Genomic DNA, 16,435 nt, shown 5'->3' with positions numbered 1-16,435 from the left:
TTGTATGAAACATCCAGAAGAGGCATATATATACAGAAAGCAGATTCACAGTTGCCAGAATGACTGATAATAAGTATGGGGTTTCCTTTTAGGGTGATGAAAATATTCTGAAATCTGTAGTGATGGCTGCGCAAATCTGTGAATATACTAAAAAAAAAAATCCCATTAAATTGTACACTTTAAATGGGTGAGTTTTATGACATGAATTCTACCCCAATAAAGTGTTTATGAAAACCAGGGCACTGATGCCAGATCCTGGGTTCAGACATCAGCTCCTCCACGAGCAGCTGAATGTCCTTGGTAATTTATTTAAACTCTCAGCTTTTTCCTCATTTCAGCAAAATGAGGCTTGGGGCTGTTATGAAGAAGTAAAGTGCCTGGCACACAGCACGTGCTTAACAAACATGGCTGCTCTCTTGAGCATTACTGATCCAAAGCCACAGTCCCCACAAACCAGCAAGATTTTGTCCACTGTCCGGGTGCTAGCCCCTTGGTTACAAACACCAGTAAATGCTTCCAGGAAGCTCCAGGGTCAGCACCTGGATAAACAAAACATGGTCTAACCGAACAGTGGAACACCGTTCCACCACAAAAAGGAATAGCACTGATACATCATACAACCTCCAAGAGCGCTGAAAACGCTATGCTAAGTCCAAGAAGTCAAACGCAAAGGCCACAGCCTACACGCAAAGGCCACGACTCCATCCACAGGAAATGCACCGAACAGAGGCAGAAAGATCAGTGGTTGCTTAGGGCTAGGTAAGATGGGGGGACGGGGGAGACTGCTACAGGGTACAGGGTCTCTTCAGTTTGCTCTTCGTTGTTTTCGTTAATCCTGGGAATTCCCTTTCCTTTCCTCGGAGCACAGCTACGATGCACAGGAATTTTTGCCATTTTCGCGCAGCATTTCTACACGTGGGGATGGGAGGTTTCTGGTCCTCCCTCGCAGAACTCCAAACGCGGAGCAAGTCAACGCCTCCCAGGCCGTCGCGCACTTGAGCAGCCGAGCCTCGGGGCCCACGGCCACGACACTTCGCGGACCAGGAAGGCCCGCTGGCCGCGCGGTAAACTCCGCCGAGTCCCAGGGCGGTCCTGGGGTCGCGGGGACCCTTCGGGGGCGACAGAGGGGCGCCCACAAAGCACGCGGGGCTGGAGCCGGCCCGGGACTCCCGAGGCCGCAAAGTGTGGAGCCCCGACCCCGGCCCGCGGCCCCCTTCCCCCACCCGCAGCCCTTCCCCACTCCCACGGCCCGCCGTGTCCCCAGCTTACCTTCCCCCCGACTCCGCCAGCCGAGGCCTGCAGAGAGGCCGCCTCCCGGGCGGGGGGCGTGGGCCCGGGCGCGGCCTCCCCCGTGGGCCTCACGGCAGCCTCGTGCACCCGGGACCGCAGGCCCCTCACTTTCCCCATGCCCGCGGCGGAGACCCACAACCGGCCGGAAGCCGCAGAGCACACGCGGCACAGGCTGCCGGAAGCCGGTCCTTAGCTCTGGCGGCCCGGTGGAAACAAGAACCGCTGTGGCTGGAGTCCGCCATCCTGCCCGCGCCGGCCGCGAAGCGCCAGAGAGGAGTACGGCAGGGCCGCAGAGGGGCGGGGTCGCGCTCCTCGTCCCGCCTTTGGCTCCGCCCCGCCTCCCGGGGCAGGTGTGGCTAATTGCTGGAATCACGCAGCCTCCCTCTCATCTGGAGAATGATGGTTACAGCGCTGGAGGGGATCGAGTTTGTTGAAATACACGAGTGTGTTTGCTTGTGCCTGTCAAAAACGCCCTGCGGGGAGGAAGAGAATCGGAGGACTGGGGAACCCCTAAAGGAAACCCCATACTTACTAAAACACTTCAGAGGCATCAGGCCAGGATTTATAGGGGCGACTTCACAGAACGGATCTGGGCTGGGGCCAGAGAGAAATGTCCCTGGAAGAAACCCCAGAAGCCAGCTCTCAGACTCGGCACCCCGACTCTGTCAGTGGCCCTGCTATCACCACTGGCTGCCCAGGGCCAGGTTGGGTGTCTGACCGGCGCCTGCCAGACCAGCTTCCTTTGGCTAGAACCTGTTTCCTGGCTGTGACCCAGACTAGTGGAACTTCTGGGGAGACTTTCTGGAGCATGGAGAAGGCCAAGCCCACCACCCACTCGTGTCCCCCCTCATCTGGTGGCACCTACAACTTCCTTAAGGGGTGTCACGAGTCATTCTCTGGTTCCGCCAGACCTAAGGAGAACACAGAGGTAATGACTGCCGGGTACACGTGCTGCCAGGGTGCATGCAGCCAAAGGCCTGCTGGGCGGCCTCCATTTCAGGGTTTGCTTTTTGCATTTTCTGTACAGCCCATGCTTTCTCAATAGAAGGAAAAGAACGTCCAACTGCTGCAAAATGGATCTGTTATGAGTTTTTTAAATCCTAGGGCCCGTCCCCTCTCTTTCCCTTCATCCCTCTGCGTGACCAGGCCACACCCTGCTACCCTGACACTTTCATCTGCAGCCCCGATCTCTCTCTGGGTCTCCACCTGAAATTGAGGGAATCTTACAGTGGAATTCTTGGTTCCCATCCCAACCTGCCCCCACTACCCGGGCAGTATATTCCCCCTCAGAAGAAATGGCACGGGCACTCACACAGCCGCCCAAGCCCCAAACCGAGGCGTCACCTTGGCTAGCGTCCCCTCTCCCTGTCACATCCAACCCAAGAGCCCCTTTATCACTCCCTCCAAATTCCAGCCCCACCTGGGCTCCTGCCCTGGCCTCCTCACTGGAGGCCCTTACCTCCCCAGAGGGGCCACGGCCATGATCGCCCTGGAAAGGCTACCCCTGGCTTTGGCCTCCAGGGGAGGACCCCTCCCTCAGCGCTCAGCCGTGTCTCCTCTGTCCCATGTGCCGTCCTCCGCCTCCCTGCGGGACCTCGGGGCCTTGGTGGTCTCTGGACAGGCCACGCCCCCCGTGCTGGAGGCGCGAGTTAATTCTTCTGTCGCGGGAGGGCGCCCGCGGCCCGCGTGGGTTTCTCTGGAGGAGCTGGGCGCCGCGGGCGCAGGCGCGGGCGTGCTGGGGATGCCAGCGCGGGCCCTTCCCCGGACCCCGAGCGCCTTCAGCCTCCGCAGGGCGCGGACCTCCTCGCGGGTCCGGTGGTCCCAGGAAGTCGTGGAAGGATGGCTTCCGGGAGAGCCTCGGGGCAAACACCCGGCCGCCCATCCCAGTCCACCCGGCCCTTCGGGGCCCTCCGCAAGGACTTCCGGATGACGCCCCCGCTCTCTGCTCTCGGGTTTCCCAAACCCCACCAGGCTGCGCGTTAGAGCGCACAGCACCTGCGAACAGCGGGGCTGCAGACCCCCGGTTCTGACCCGCTGCTCCTCCCAGCGCCCGCGGCTCCTTGCGGCGTGGGCGCCGCCCTGGCCAGTGACCAGGCTGGGACGTGGAGCCCCAGGGCCCACTGCATCCCAGCCCTGACTAACCCTGGGCCAATGCCCTGACCCCACGCATCTCCATGTGCCCACTGTCAGGACTTCCTTCCTGGGGTGGTCCTGGGGCTGCAGCAGCCTCCCGCGTACAGCGCCCAGCCCGGTGACCCCGGCCCCGGATAAGCCTTCCTTAGCCCTCCTCAGCCCCAGGAAGGCGTCCTATCAGCCCCCTCCCTGGCCACACTCCTCTCCCCTCAGCCCCTGCCGGGCCTGAGTCTAGGTCTCGCGAGCCCCCGGGGCCTCTCCCCGGAGAGGAGGCCCGGTTCACGCGCCCCCAGCGAGCTGGCCAGGCTTGGAGGTGACTTGGGCAAGGTAGGAGCCTCAGTTTCCCCATCTCTACACTGGGTTGCCGCAGGGGTTCTTTGAGGACTGTCAGGTAAAGCACCAGGAAGCCCCTGCGGGCAGCCGGTGCTCAGATTCCAGTGGCAGCAAGTCGGTAGGGAAGCAAACCCGGCAGTCTGGCGGCTCAGGGGCGGGCCGTCGGGGTGTCAGCGTCAGCACCAGGCAGGGTGCCCCGCGGCAGGCGGAGGTTCGGCGCGCGGGCCTAGGGGCGTGTGAGCCGGGCGGGGGCAAAGAAAAGTCCTCGATGTGAGGACCTTCCTGCCCCGCCCTGCTGCCCCGGGGCGATGGGGGCGGAGGCGGCTCCCCACCCTCTGCGCTTCTGCGGGCGCGCCCCGAGGACCCCTAAGGAAGCGGCTCCGGGAAGGAGGCGCCAGACTCCAGGGCGTGCGGCTGGGGCCTGCCCCAGCCTCGCGGTCGAGTGGGCTCCGTCCACCGGCTACGGATTGGGAGAATGAGGCCGGCGTTGGGGTTAAAAATGATCGGTTTGGGTCTCTGCGGGGCCGTTTGTCGTATGAGCATCCCCCAAACAGGAGGAATTTCTGGGAATCGGGCACGCGTGCCTCCCGCTTGGCTCTGGGACAGCGCGGCCCGGGCCCAACCTGTGCGCCTCTGCGCGCGGCGACCACGGGGTTAGCGGGTACCGCCCGTCTGCGCCCAGCAATGCGACAGGAAGGTCTGGCAAACTATTTGGGGTTGTGCAGTTGCCGCACTGGGAAACTCTTGGGGTAAAATAATGCGTCCTCAGTGTGGTCGCGGGGAAGGGGGCGGGGTGATCGGGAGGAAGTGGTGAGGGAGGGGCGAGAGGATGAGGCCGGGCAGGAGGTTACCCGGGTCGCGATTTCCACTTGACTCCGCGGGCTAAGAGATGCGGTGGCCCTGGCCCGTGGCACTCCGGGGAGCCCCGCAGCCTGGCGCCCTCCTTCCAGCTCTGTTCCTTTTCCTTCTTTTAGCCCTCCCCCATCTAGAGAGAGAGCCAGCGGATGGGGGTGGGTCCGTAGGTTTTTGGTTTGTGGTCTCATTAACTTGATTTACAGTAACACCCTTTTCTGATTACAAAATTAATACGTGGCTATCATAGACAATTTGGAAAATATAGAAATCTAGTTCTGAAGTTAAAATCCCTTTAATCCCGTTGCCCAGAGATGTCCCCACAGTGCACAGTGTCCACACCCCTCGAGCCTCTCTCTTTTCCCTCCCTGGGTGGTGCAGCCTTTGTAACTAGGAAGTTTGATCGTTGCTAAAATGCGGAAAGGATTAGGTCTCCCTGACACCCACGCAGCACACAGTCCAGGGTCAGCCAGCTTGCAGCTCAGCTCTGACAGCTCGGCCCCACCTCCTACCCATGTGACCTTCAGTGGGTCGCTCCCTGCTGGACGGTGCCACGCCCAGATTAGGGCAGTGTTCCTCCCCAGCTCCACCTCGGCTTCACCCCAAGCTTAGCCAGCCTCTGGGTGCCCTGCTCTCCGCTCCTGACCGCCTGCCCTGCCCCCGCTTCGGCAGCCTTGCTGGGCTGGCCTGGCACTTGGCCCTGACCCCTGCCCCACCTCCGTGTTCCCAGGTTCTGCTGAGAGCTTCCTGTACTTCCTCTCAGCATCCTGAGAGGCAGACCCCCACCCTCACTCTACAGGTAGAAGGAGGCGCCTTCCAGGAACCGGCCTAAGGCCTTGCAGCCCCCTGCCCGGCTTGCGCTCGGCCTGTACCCCAGCTCGCCCGAGCTCAGCCACTCCCACCTGCCCTCCTCCTTTGTGTACCAGCAGCAAGGCTGACCCATGGGGCCCGCACCGGAGACGAGCTGCTAGTTCTTGGAGAAAAACAACACGACCTAAGGGGAGAAGGAAGACAGAAGACCGTCCCCCCAACCACAGGGGCTTCCCCGGTGAAGGAGGGCGAGACCTTTCTGGAGAGGCCCCTCCGGGCCGAGAGGCTGCCTCTGGGCTGGGACCCAGAACCAGACAGGAGGGAGGAAGAAGGGGGAGGAGAGCAGGTGTGCAGAGGGGGGCCCCTGGCCCCAGCCGGGATGCCTGCAAGAGTGCCGGGGGCCCAGGTGGGTCAGGCACTGCAACGCCCGCCTTCGGGGGTTCAGTGGGGACTGGGGAGCCAGTGAGGTGCTTCAGCGGAGGAGGAGTCTTGAAATGACAGGAAAGGCCAAGAGAGAAAGTTTCCAAGACAGAAGTGACCTTTGGGGTCTGCTTCAGCGCTGGGTGGTCTTGGGCTCTGTTCCAGCCTCTGGCGTCCTCCTCTCCTTCCTCCCCAGTGCCTAGTGCCTTCCCGTGCAGGCCAGTGTGGCGTGGGACGCAGGGTCCCATCTGGGCTTGTCCCCCCACTGATGACCTGCCACCGGAGTGTGTTAAACAGACACCGGGGCCACCCCGAGCTCCGATCCAGCGGGCTGGACGTGGACCAGTGGATCTGCACTCCCTCCTCCCGCCCCCATGGCCACTGTCCTCTCTCCCGGAGAGCCCCAATCCACAGGCTGGCCCTCCATCTGTGTTTAAATGCAATTGCTTATCGAAGGCAGGATGGGCTGTGGCTGTCACAGCACAGGTCACACAGCAGCCAAGCTGAAGACAGGTGCTATCTGCTCTTCTCAGGAAAGCTTGCCTCTCCCCATCCCCAGCAGAGCCATCGCACTTCCTCTGTGCCAGGCGCTGTTCTGTGTCCGTGTGGCTCATAACCCCACACCTGGTGACAGAGCGCCGTGGTCGTCATTCTCATCGGTGGACGAGGGGACTGGCTGCAAGTCTGAGGCCACACACCCAGGCCTTTGCCCTTCACCTCTACACGACTGGTGTGCCACCTTGCGTGTAAAACGCCACCCTGGGGCCAGAGGAAGGGGCAGCTCCTTACCAGCTAGGGACACAGCAGGGATGAGGGGTCCAGGGGCCAACAGCGTTTAGGTGGGACCCTTCAGGGTGGGAAATGTGTGGGTGGGCAAGGAGGGCTTCAGGGCCAAGCGTGCGGGTAGGACAACACAGGCGAACTCAGGGATGAGGCAGGTAATTAGGTTTCGCTAAAGCTTGCGGTCCCCGGTGCGGGAGGATCACAAAAGCACGTGGGCTTTTGTGGACCTTCCCAGGGATCCTGTCAGGGGGGCGGGTGAGAAGGAGTTTCTCAGACATTCCTCTGAAATCTCACCCTGCCTAAAACCCACCATCTCCTGGGGTGGGCGGGGCCCGTGCTCCCACCCCCCACCCCCCAGGAAGGGCTCAGATGCCATGCTTTCCTCTGCATCCTTCTTACTTCATCCTCTCAACTTGCGGAAGCCAGGCTCGAATTGGCACCGCATTGCTGGGAGGGAATGGGGAGAGAATCCAATTCCTATTACATGGAAAGAGACCAATGCAGAAAAGATAGATTGTTCCCCCAGGTTGAACAGTTAGAAGGTAGAAGCAGAAAACTTAAAGGGAAGAATTTCTCTGTAAATCCAGATATAGACCCTCCCCTAAAAAAAAAAAGTCTGTAATTTTATCAAAAGCTCCATGAGCGCTGGGACCACATCGCATTTTTCTTTGTATGATTTCCATCTTTGCACACATTGGGCACCTGCTGTGTGCCAGGCCCATTGCAGGATCCTTTCACGTGTCCTCATTTATCCTCCCAACTGGGCACGAGAGCAGATTGTGGGAAACTAAGGCCCAGAGGAAAAACAAGGCCAAGGGTCCTGAGTTGCCACCATTACTAGTGGGCCCAGCTGTTGGACCCCAAGTGCAAGTGCTGTCTCTAGCCTCAGACTCCACTCCCCCCAGCCAGGCCCCTGGGGCATGAGGAGCTTAGACAGAGCCTCTGGGGACTGGGCCACTCAATCCGGGGTTGGAAGGTGCCAACTTGCTTTGACAAAGGCAGCCCAGACTTCCTGTGATGTGCATCCTCAAGTGGCATTGGTGCAAAACACAAATTGAACAGGAAATGGCAATATGACACGTACCAGGAAGGAGAGGAATGACCCTGGGGACTGGGCTAGGATTAGATGTCCACCCCCCACCCCCGTTCTCCCAACCCCCCCCACACCCCACCACGGGTGCCCCACAGATCAGCCTGGCCTTTGTGGTGAAGGGAGGGGTCTGGGAAGGCGTTAGATCTTCCTGTTCCAGTAGAGGGAGGTGTTAGCTCCTCACACCCCCGCCCCGGCCGTCACCTCTCCGTAGAGCTGTTATCACAGTTTTATTTTTAACCTGGGCTCAGTGCTTTCCTTATTCTCACTGTATAAACGTGTTCTGCTGAGCCAAGTGGACACACTGTAATTACCTTTTCTTCTTGGTACAACTTTCTGGTTTTCCTCCAGAGTTGGTCATCGCTTAACATTTTTGCTGGCTCCGTCTCCTTTAAACTTAGAGCCCAGTCTTCCTCCCTCTGACAGGGGCTCTGCTCATGTGACCGTCCACACTGTCAAGCGTATCAGTCCATCTCTATGCTTTGATGAGAGTCGGGCAACCCCTGCCCAGGCCCCAGCCCCCACCCCGGCCTCCCTGGTGTGCTCAGACACCTTCCTTCCAGGTATGTCAGGGAAATAGGAATGCCACCTCTGCAGCTTCCTCCCACAAACAGAGAAAGCCGCCAGGAGGAGGGCTAAGGAGTAAAGGCCCTCTGCTTGACAGTGAGAAGTGGGGCTGGGTGTGCTGTGGCCAGTGTTCGGGACAGTAGGTAGCTAGAAACAGCCCCCAGCCTCTCAAATCTCTTCTCTCCTTTCCGTGCTCACTTGGCTACCCTCCTGCACGTACGTGGCCTGGATTAGAGCAAGGCCCTCCACTGCCCTGGCTGGGTGGCTTTCTGCCTGTTGGTGTGGGTTTGTGGGGGCCCGATGAGCAAGAGCTGCTTGAGCCCTTGCCACTGGCGAGCACTACTTCCTGCTCTGGTCCCCCAGCCCCCCTGGAGTGTGCTTGCCACCCCCTCTGCAGCTGCCTCTGCCAGCACCTCCCCCTTCCCCCGTCTCCCCGCCCCACCCCCACCCCATCTCCCATCCCTGCCTCCCCACCCCCACCACACACTCTCACCCCCACCCCACCCCCCATTCCCACCACCCCCCCACCTCCCACCCCCGCCTCCCCACAAAAGAGCAACAGCTGAATCAACATTGCAGGAGGAAGCTACTGGCAGGAAGAAATTAAAAAGAGAATTTCTCTTTTTAAGATGGGGGAAGGGTCTGGAGAAGACAAGGGCTGGGTTGGAGGGGGAATTTGCAGGTCAGGTGGGAGGGCGGTTGGCAGAGGGAGGTGAGATGGTGGAGGCGTGCCAGCCAGGAGCTGGGGGCTGGGAAGGAGCTGCTGGCAGCCTTGCTGCTCCCGTGAACGCCCGCACGTCACGTGGGGCGAGTTCTCAAGGGACTGCGTTCTGCCTTTTGGGTGCTGGGTGCTGGGTTGGTCTTTCTCCGGCTCTCGTGCCTCATCTGTCCCACAGACACAGCAGCGTGGGCCTCATGTGTGACTGCAGCCTCCCCCCAGTGTCGGCAACAAAACTGCACCCACCCGGGAACCTCTGTATGGTGAGCTTGGAACCCCTTCGCATGTTCTCCATCATTAAATATTTCTTAATCTTCACACTGTTGCAAAGGAGCCCCCTTCTTGTGCTCTCGGGGCTGTGTGTTGTGGGGACATGGCTGGGCGGGAAGGGGGCTGGGGGTGCCCAGGTCAGTGTCCACGATGGCAAGGGGATGGCATCTCTTCCTCTTTTCTACACTCACCTGGCTGCCTCCTGCCCACCCCAGCCCCCAGGCCTGGCACACTTGGGTATCCCTCCTCATCCTGCTTTATATCACCATGACATGCTTGCCTCCTGAGCCAGGCCATGATGTTCCGGAGGGCATGGCCGTGCACCCTCTGGGCGTCCAGCTCAGTGTCCCGCCCAGGCCCTGGAGTCCTCAATGAACGCCTGGTGAAATAAAGTCAATTTTCTGGAAGGTGGAGGTGAAAGTGACTGGAAGTGGAATTTCTCGACTGACTTAGGGGAGAAGATTATTCCCCGAATGCTGCTCCAAAAGGTCACTCATCCCTGGCTTCAGTTTTCTTCGAGATGCAAAGCCCTGTCCCTCTCCGTCACTCCCCACAAAGGCCTGTGATGTCCTCTGTTTCACGTTTTCATTCCCAGAACTCCCTGTCTGCCTTCTTGCCGCCGGCGTTTCAACTGCTTCGTGAATTCCCAGGAACGGATGCGCCAGGGTTGGCCGAGGCCATTTCCCTGGTACTAGATGAGATTTAATGACATTTCATACAAATACTGCCCCATAGAGACACAGACACTTCAGAACGATGGACACAGAACGATACCCGCACTGGTGGGTATTGTTCCTGGTGGGTGCCGCTGAGCCGAATGGGGTGCACACTGTGCACCTAAATGCAGGACGCCACCCCCATTTCGCCCCACTCTTTAATTCGCCTTGTAGATCTTGTCCCCAGATGGCTGGGAGAAGGATTCTCACGGCGGTTCTGATGCTAATCTCCCCATAGGCTGGAGTCTCTGTCTTGCTGGTCTTCTCAGCACAATGCCTGAGAATCACTCATGTTGTTGGGTCTCTAATGTTTGCATTTAATGCTATAAATTTCCCTCTACACCTTGCTTTAGCTGCATCCTACAAATACGGTATGTTGTGTTTCATTTCATTCCGTCCAAAATCTTTTCTAATTTCCCTTGAGGCTCTGTTTGATCCATGGATCATTTAGAAGTACGTTGTTTCTTAGGAGATTTCTTCTGGCTTTCTGTTGCTTATTTCCTGGTTTAATTCCATTTAATAATTCCATTATGGCTACGGAACGTATCGTGCATGATTTCAATTCTCTTAAATGTGTCCTGGTTTATGTTATGGCCCAGGACTCAGTCTTCCTTGGTGACCGTGTTGTGGGCACCTCCTGCTGCTGCCGGGTGGAACGTCTTTCGGGTCCAGTTGGTCAGGGCTGCGTTTTAGGTCTTCTGTGCACTTGCTGATCTTGTGTCTAATTTTTTAAAAATTGATTTACTGGGAAAGGAGTGTTGAAGGCTCCAGCTGTCATTGTCTATTTCTCCTATTAGTTCTTTCAGATTTTGCTTCATGTGTTTTGATGTTCTGTTGTTAGATGTATGCACATTTACAATTGTTGTATCATCTTGTTGAATAGACCCTTTCATCATTAAGTCAAGCCCCACCATACACCTGGTACTTTGCATTGTTGTGAAGTCTACTTTGCTTGATATTAACACAGTCATTCTATTTTTCTTTTTATTAGTGCTTGTATGGTATATCTTTCCCATCCGTCTTCTTTTTACCTACCTATATTATCATATTTAAAGTGTGTTTCTTATAGGTAGCATATAGTTGGGTCATATTTTTAGAAATTCCACCTGCTAGTATCTGTCTTACCGTTGGTGTATTTAGATCATTTACACAATGTAATTATTGAAATTGTTGGATTTAGGTCTATTGTTCAAATTTTTGTTTTGTTTGCTCCCTTTGGTTTTCACTTTTCTATTTCCATTTTCTGCTTTCGTTTGGATTGTATCAGTGTTTTTAGTATTACATTTTAATTTATCGGTTGATTTTTAAACTATATATATATATTTTTTTTTTTTGCGGTACGCGGGCCTCTCACTGTTGTGGCCTCTCCCGTTGTGGAGCACAGGCTCCAGACGCTCAGGCTCAGCGGCCATGGCTCACGGGCCCAGCTGCTCCGCGGCATGTGGGATCCTCCCGGACCGGGGCACGAACCCGCGTCCCCTGCATCGGCAGGCGGACTCTCAACCACTGTGCCACCAGGGAAGCCCTAAACTATATCTTTTTATATAGGTTTTTCAATGGTTGCTGGAGGAATTGCAATATATATACTAAACACCTCGCTGTCTACTTAAAATGAACATTTTACCATTTCACGTGAAATGAAGTGGAACTTTAAAGCTGTGTGTGGCCCTTCACTGTTCTCCTTTTATGTTGGAGCTGCCACGTAGTTTACATCTACATTCATTGAAAACCCCACCAGACAATGTTGTCATTTTTACCATCAACATATTGCAAAGACCTTAAGAGGGAAAATAGCGTAGTTACCCGCTAGTTTCCTTTTCTGCTGTTTTTTCTTCATTTCTAAGTTTCCCAGTTTTCCTCTGGTATCATTTCCCTCCTGAAATGTTAAGATTTCTTTTAAAGTTGTCTGCTGGGGACTAATTTTCTTACTGTCCCTTCATCTGCGAGTGTCTCTTTTTTTTTTTTTTTTTTTTTTGACCACACTTCATGGCCTGCGGGATCTTAGTTCCCCAACCAGGGGTTGAACCCTCGCCTCCTGCAGTGGAAGCTCAGCCTTAACCACTGGACTGTAAGGGAAGTCCCGAGAATGTTTTTATTTCCCCTTTGTTGGTGGAAATAATTTTGTGGGAACAGAATTAAAGGCTGGCAGTTCTTTCCTTTGAACACTTTATACAGGTTGTTCCACTGTCTTCTGACTTCCGTGATTCTGATGGGAAATGTGATGTTTTCAAATGGTTCTTCCTCTATATGTGACGTGCCATTTTCCCTGGAGGCTTTCAGGACATGTTTCTTTATCTTTGGTTTCCAGCAGTCTAAGTGTGGTGTGTATAGGCTTGATTCTCTTCAAGTTTATCCTATTTGAGATTCACTGAGATTCTTTAATCTGTAAACTTATATCTTTCATCAAATTTGGGAAGTTTTCAGCCATTATTGTTTCAAATACTTTTTCTGGGTCAACCCGTTATGCCTCTCATCCTGGGGCTCCAACGGCAACAAATGTTAGATCTCTTGATGTTATTCCACGGGTCCCCAGGCTCTGTTCATTTTTTGTCAATCTTTTCTTTCTCTTTGTCTTTAATATTGGATAATTTCTATTGGTCCTCAAGTTCACTCACTCTTTCTTCTGTCTTCACCACTCTCCTATTAAGCCCACTCAGTGAATTTTTTATTTCTGTAATCATATTTTTAATTTTAATACCTATTTGGTTTTTTTCTATAGCTTTTATGTCTCTGCTGAAAATTTTTACCTTTGCATTTGTTTCAAGGGTGTTTTCCTTCCTTAATGGAGCACATTTTAAGTAATTGATTTAGATGCTTTATGTGATAATGTCAACATTTGGACCATCTCAGAGTTGGCGTCTATTCGTTGTTTTTTTCTCTTACAAATGCTTGAGATTTTCTTTGTTGTTGTTGCTGTTTGAGTAACTTTTCAATTGTGTCTTGGACACTTTAGATATTATTTAATGAGACTCTGTATCCTATCAAAATCTTCTCCAATGTTCTCCAACATTTCTCTCTCTCTCTCTCTCTTTTTTTTTTTTCTGGCCATCAGCCTGGTTGGGTCAGACCACAAGTTCAGACCTGCCTCCTGTGGGCTGTGGTTCCGATGTGAGTTTAGTTTTCAAAGTCTCTGCTGTGCTACTTGGATCCATCTTGCACTTGCATCCCCCTGGTCCAGTTTTCAACCTTGGCAGTGGTCTACACCACGATTCAATTTTCAAAGCCTTTGACATGGTATTTGGGTCATTTCCACATATGTCCAGCTCAGGGGTGAGTCTGGAACTTCATATAAAGCTTTATAGGGGACTTTCCTGGTGGTGCAGTGGTTAAGAACCCACCTTCCAATGCAGGGGATGCATGTTCGATCCCTGGTCAGGGAACTAGATACCATATGCATGCCCCAACTAATGTTTTGCATGCCACAACTAGCGAGCCTGAGAGCCGCAACTAAGGAGCGGGCCTGCCACAACTAAGACCTGGCGCAACCAAAATAAATAAATAAAATTTTTTTAAAAAGGCTCTATAGGGTCTCTTTCTTAACCTCCTTCTTATTAATTTCTCTGATGCTCTCTGGCTTCCCGAGTCTTCCTTTCTGGGTCCTCTGGCCATAAAGCAGGAATTTTGGCCTCCTGCACTGTCACATGCTTCCTGTGCCTAGATCCACCTCTGGGTCAAAGTGACGATTACAATAGCTTCTGCCGCTATAGCTGCTGCTACCACCATCTTGGGAGTGCGGCTTTGGGACAGAAATTTGTCTCTGGGGCAAGACCAGGAAAAAGAAAATGAAATAGGGTATTTCTCTCAACTCTCTCTGTCTTTCAGGGCATTGCTCCTCCCAGCCCACTGACCAGAAAGGAGGGGTTCTCTTGGCTGTGCTCACTGTGCTGTCCTGGGGTGCAGGCTACCTTGAATCTAACGCACGGGATGTAGGGGGACAAGACATTTGCTACCATATCAGCCTTTCCTCGGGTTCTGATGTCTCACCCCAGTCTGTCTAGAAAGTTGCTTTATTTTATTCTGTGTGATATTTCCAGCTCTGGTCAGTGTAAAGGTGGAGTGCAGTGTGCTTACTGTGTCTTAGCTGGGACTGGAAGATGTTGGTGCCTTTTTTTCTTATTCTTAATTTCAATTCATTTTTCACAGCTTCATTAAGATAGAATTTGAATGCCAATATCCACTCATACTAAGTATACAATTTAATGATAATGATTTTTAGCTGAATTTACAGATTTGTGCAATCATCACCACAATCTATTTTTAGAGCATTTCTGTTACCCCCAAAAGGTCCTCATGCTCATTTGCAGTCACTCCCCGTTAGTTCCTTCTTTTTTTTTTTTTGAATTTTCTTTTTTTATACAGCAGGTTCTTATTAGTTACCCATTTTATACATGTTAGTGTATATATGTCAATCCCAGTCTCCCAACCCATTAGTTCCTTTTCAAAAAAGAAAATAGATTATCTCAAGACTACAGAAAAGGGTGGAGATCAGCAACCCTACACCCTTGTACCCACCATCCAACTTCATCAAATCTTAATATTTTGCTTTACTTTGCCAAGAATTTTTTCTTCTTTCTTCCTCATAAAACTACCCACCCCACCCCTGATTATTTGGAAGCAAATCTGAAACATCCTGTCGTGTCCTGTGCAAATATCTTAACATGAGTCTCTAAAAGGTGACGATTCTGTAACGTAATCGCAAAACCTTTAACATGCCCAAAAGTTTACCAGTAGTTTGTTAATGTCCTGTGGTCTGTGCACTGTGCCTGGTTGCTATTCTCTCCCATCTCTTATCTCGGGTTCCCACACCTCCTCTCCTCTCTTGCAACCTGCTCTTCCTCTTGGGGGCTTCTCTCCAGCCTGGATTTTGCTCACTGCATCCCTGCCAGACCATTAACCCAGCCCTCTGTCCCCATTGCTCCTACGTACTGGGAGGTGAAGTGTTGACGTGATTCGGGTTCAAGAGTAAAAGTTGTGATTTTTATGTTATTTACTTTATGATTAACTTACTTTCTAATGCTGTTTTCTCCAAGGCCTAGGACAGCAAGCAACTTGTGTCTGAGTGGAGTGTGTCCTTGTGGTGTCACAGCCAGCGACAGTCACCAGGGGGCGTGATTTGGGGACATTCTCAATCTCTTCCTTTTTTGTTGTATTTTCTGGAATAGTTCCATAAAGAGGAAGTTCCCTTGACAGAGAACATATCATTAGAGTTTGCTCTATTTTTAAAACTCATCGAGACTATATTTGAGGAAGGTGACCCCTTCACAGGTGCTGTGACCCTGGAACTCTGGATTCTCCGGAACTTCTGAAATCATCCCTGATACCTTATTGTGTGTTCTTAGTTCACAATCTTTCTTGTTTGTTCGTTTCCCTTGCCTTAAAAGAAGGATTTGTCATATTTTCTTCTTTTTCAGATGTATACTTCCTAGTTCTATTCTTTAGGAGAGTTTTAATCGTTGTCACATATAAAATTAAATATTTCCTAGCAAAGTGTCCATTGATGAGTATCAGAAGCTGCAGCACCTGCTCATCTCTTTTGCTCCTCTAGGATTTTTGTTTCCAATTGTTAATATTTTTACCTCTGTTTTAAAATCCACAATTACTTAGGCTTAACAATCTTTCCTTATTTCTTTGGTCGCCTTTCCCTCAGGGACCCATGGATTCCTCTGGGATTCCTTCATCCGTCTGTCTTTATTTCGGGAGTGCCTCTTCCAAACAGACTTTAGGGTCGTTATGTGTCTGAGCCCTGCTTCGTCTGAAGGCTCTGCTTTCTGCTCCTTTGTGGATGTAACCAGTGTCTCCTCTTCTGCTTCCCTTCCTCCCCACCCTAACCCTCCCCTTCCCTCGTTCTCTCTCTCTCTCTGTCTGTCTCTGTCTCTCTCTGAATCTGTCCTGTTTTCTTTCTATCACTAACGTTCTGTGATAGCATCACAATTTAACCAGTTTCGGGACCTTTGTTCTTCCTCCCAAGCCGCGCGGCAGCCTCTTCATCTGGGTCCGGTCCTCTCTCGGACTCCTCTTCTGTTGTCCGGGTCTCTCCCCCTCTGTTTACTGTTCTCTCCTGGAATTGCTGCAGGCGGGGCCGGGCGGACGGACTCACCTCTTCCCTGTCCCGTCGTCCTCCCGAGCCGAGCCGACGCCCTCATCCTGCTCTCCAGCTTCTTATTCTGCCCTTTGGTCCGTGTGATGCTTTTTAATTTCTGTGACCCAAGTTTGAGTCCCCAGTGCCTGTGTGCTTCTTCTTTGGTGGGTGCATGCTCCCCTCCCGTGTGCACAGTCTGCAGGCCGGGTCCCTTCCTGGGGTGAAAATTCCTGGGCACTGCCCTCCAGGGTTTTCTGTCCCCTGCGGGGCACGGCCACCCCCTCGGCCCGTGGGGGCATCGCATGGTGCCGCCAGAGGCCCTGCTCCCAGCCCATCCTCCCCGCACGCTGTTCCCCGTCCAGCTATGAGCGTGT

The 16,435-nt window shown here is 53.4% G+C and overlaps 1 protein-coding gene across 9 annotated transcripts in view; it reads right to left on the bottom strand.

Moving 5' to 3' along the window:
* Nucleotides 1-1,543, bottom strand: part of SLX9 (SLX9 ribosome biogenesis factor) — a 28,430-nt gene extending 26,887 nt beyond the window's left edge. For 2 of the 9 annotated variants that reach the window (XM_033418470.2, XM_033418471.2), the window contains exon 1: nt 1,270-1,541. In XM_033418470.2, the coding sequence (XP_033274361.1) occupies nt 1,270-1,407 (138 nt within the window). In that variant the 5' untranslated portion in view covers nt 1,408-1,541. Of the gene's footprint in view, nt 1-1,269 lie in introns of all 9 variants that reach the window. The other 7 variants (XR_004480521.2, XM_049710382.1, XM_033418467.2 and 4 more) reach the window with 7 other exon arrangements.
* Between the last annotated feature and the right edge of the window lie 14,892 nt (nt 1,544-16,435).

Source organism: Orcinus orca, chromosome 5 (genome assembly GCF_937001465.1).
Source record: "Orcinus orca chromosome 5, mOrcOrc1.1, whole genome shotgun sequence".
Lineage (NCBI taxonomy): Eukaryota > Metazoa > Chordata > Mammalia > Artiodactyla > Delphinidae > Orcinus > Orcinus orca.
Note: the sequence above shows the minus strand (reverse complement) of the source record. Positions and strands in the feature narration are given on the sequence as shown.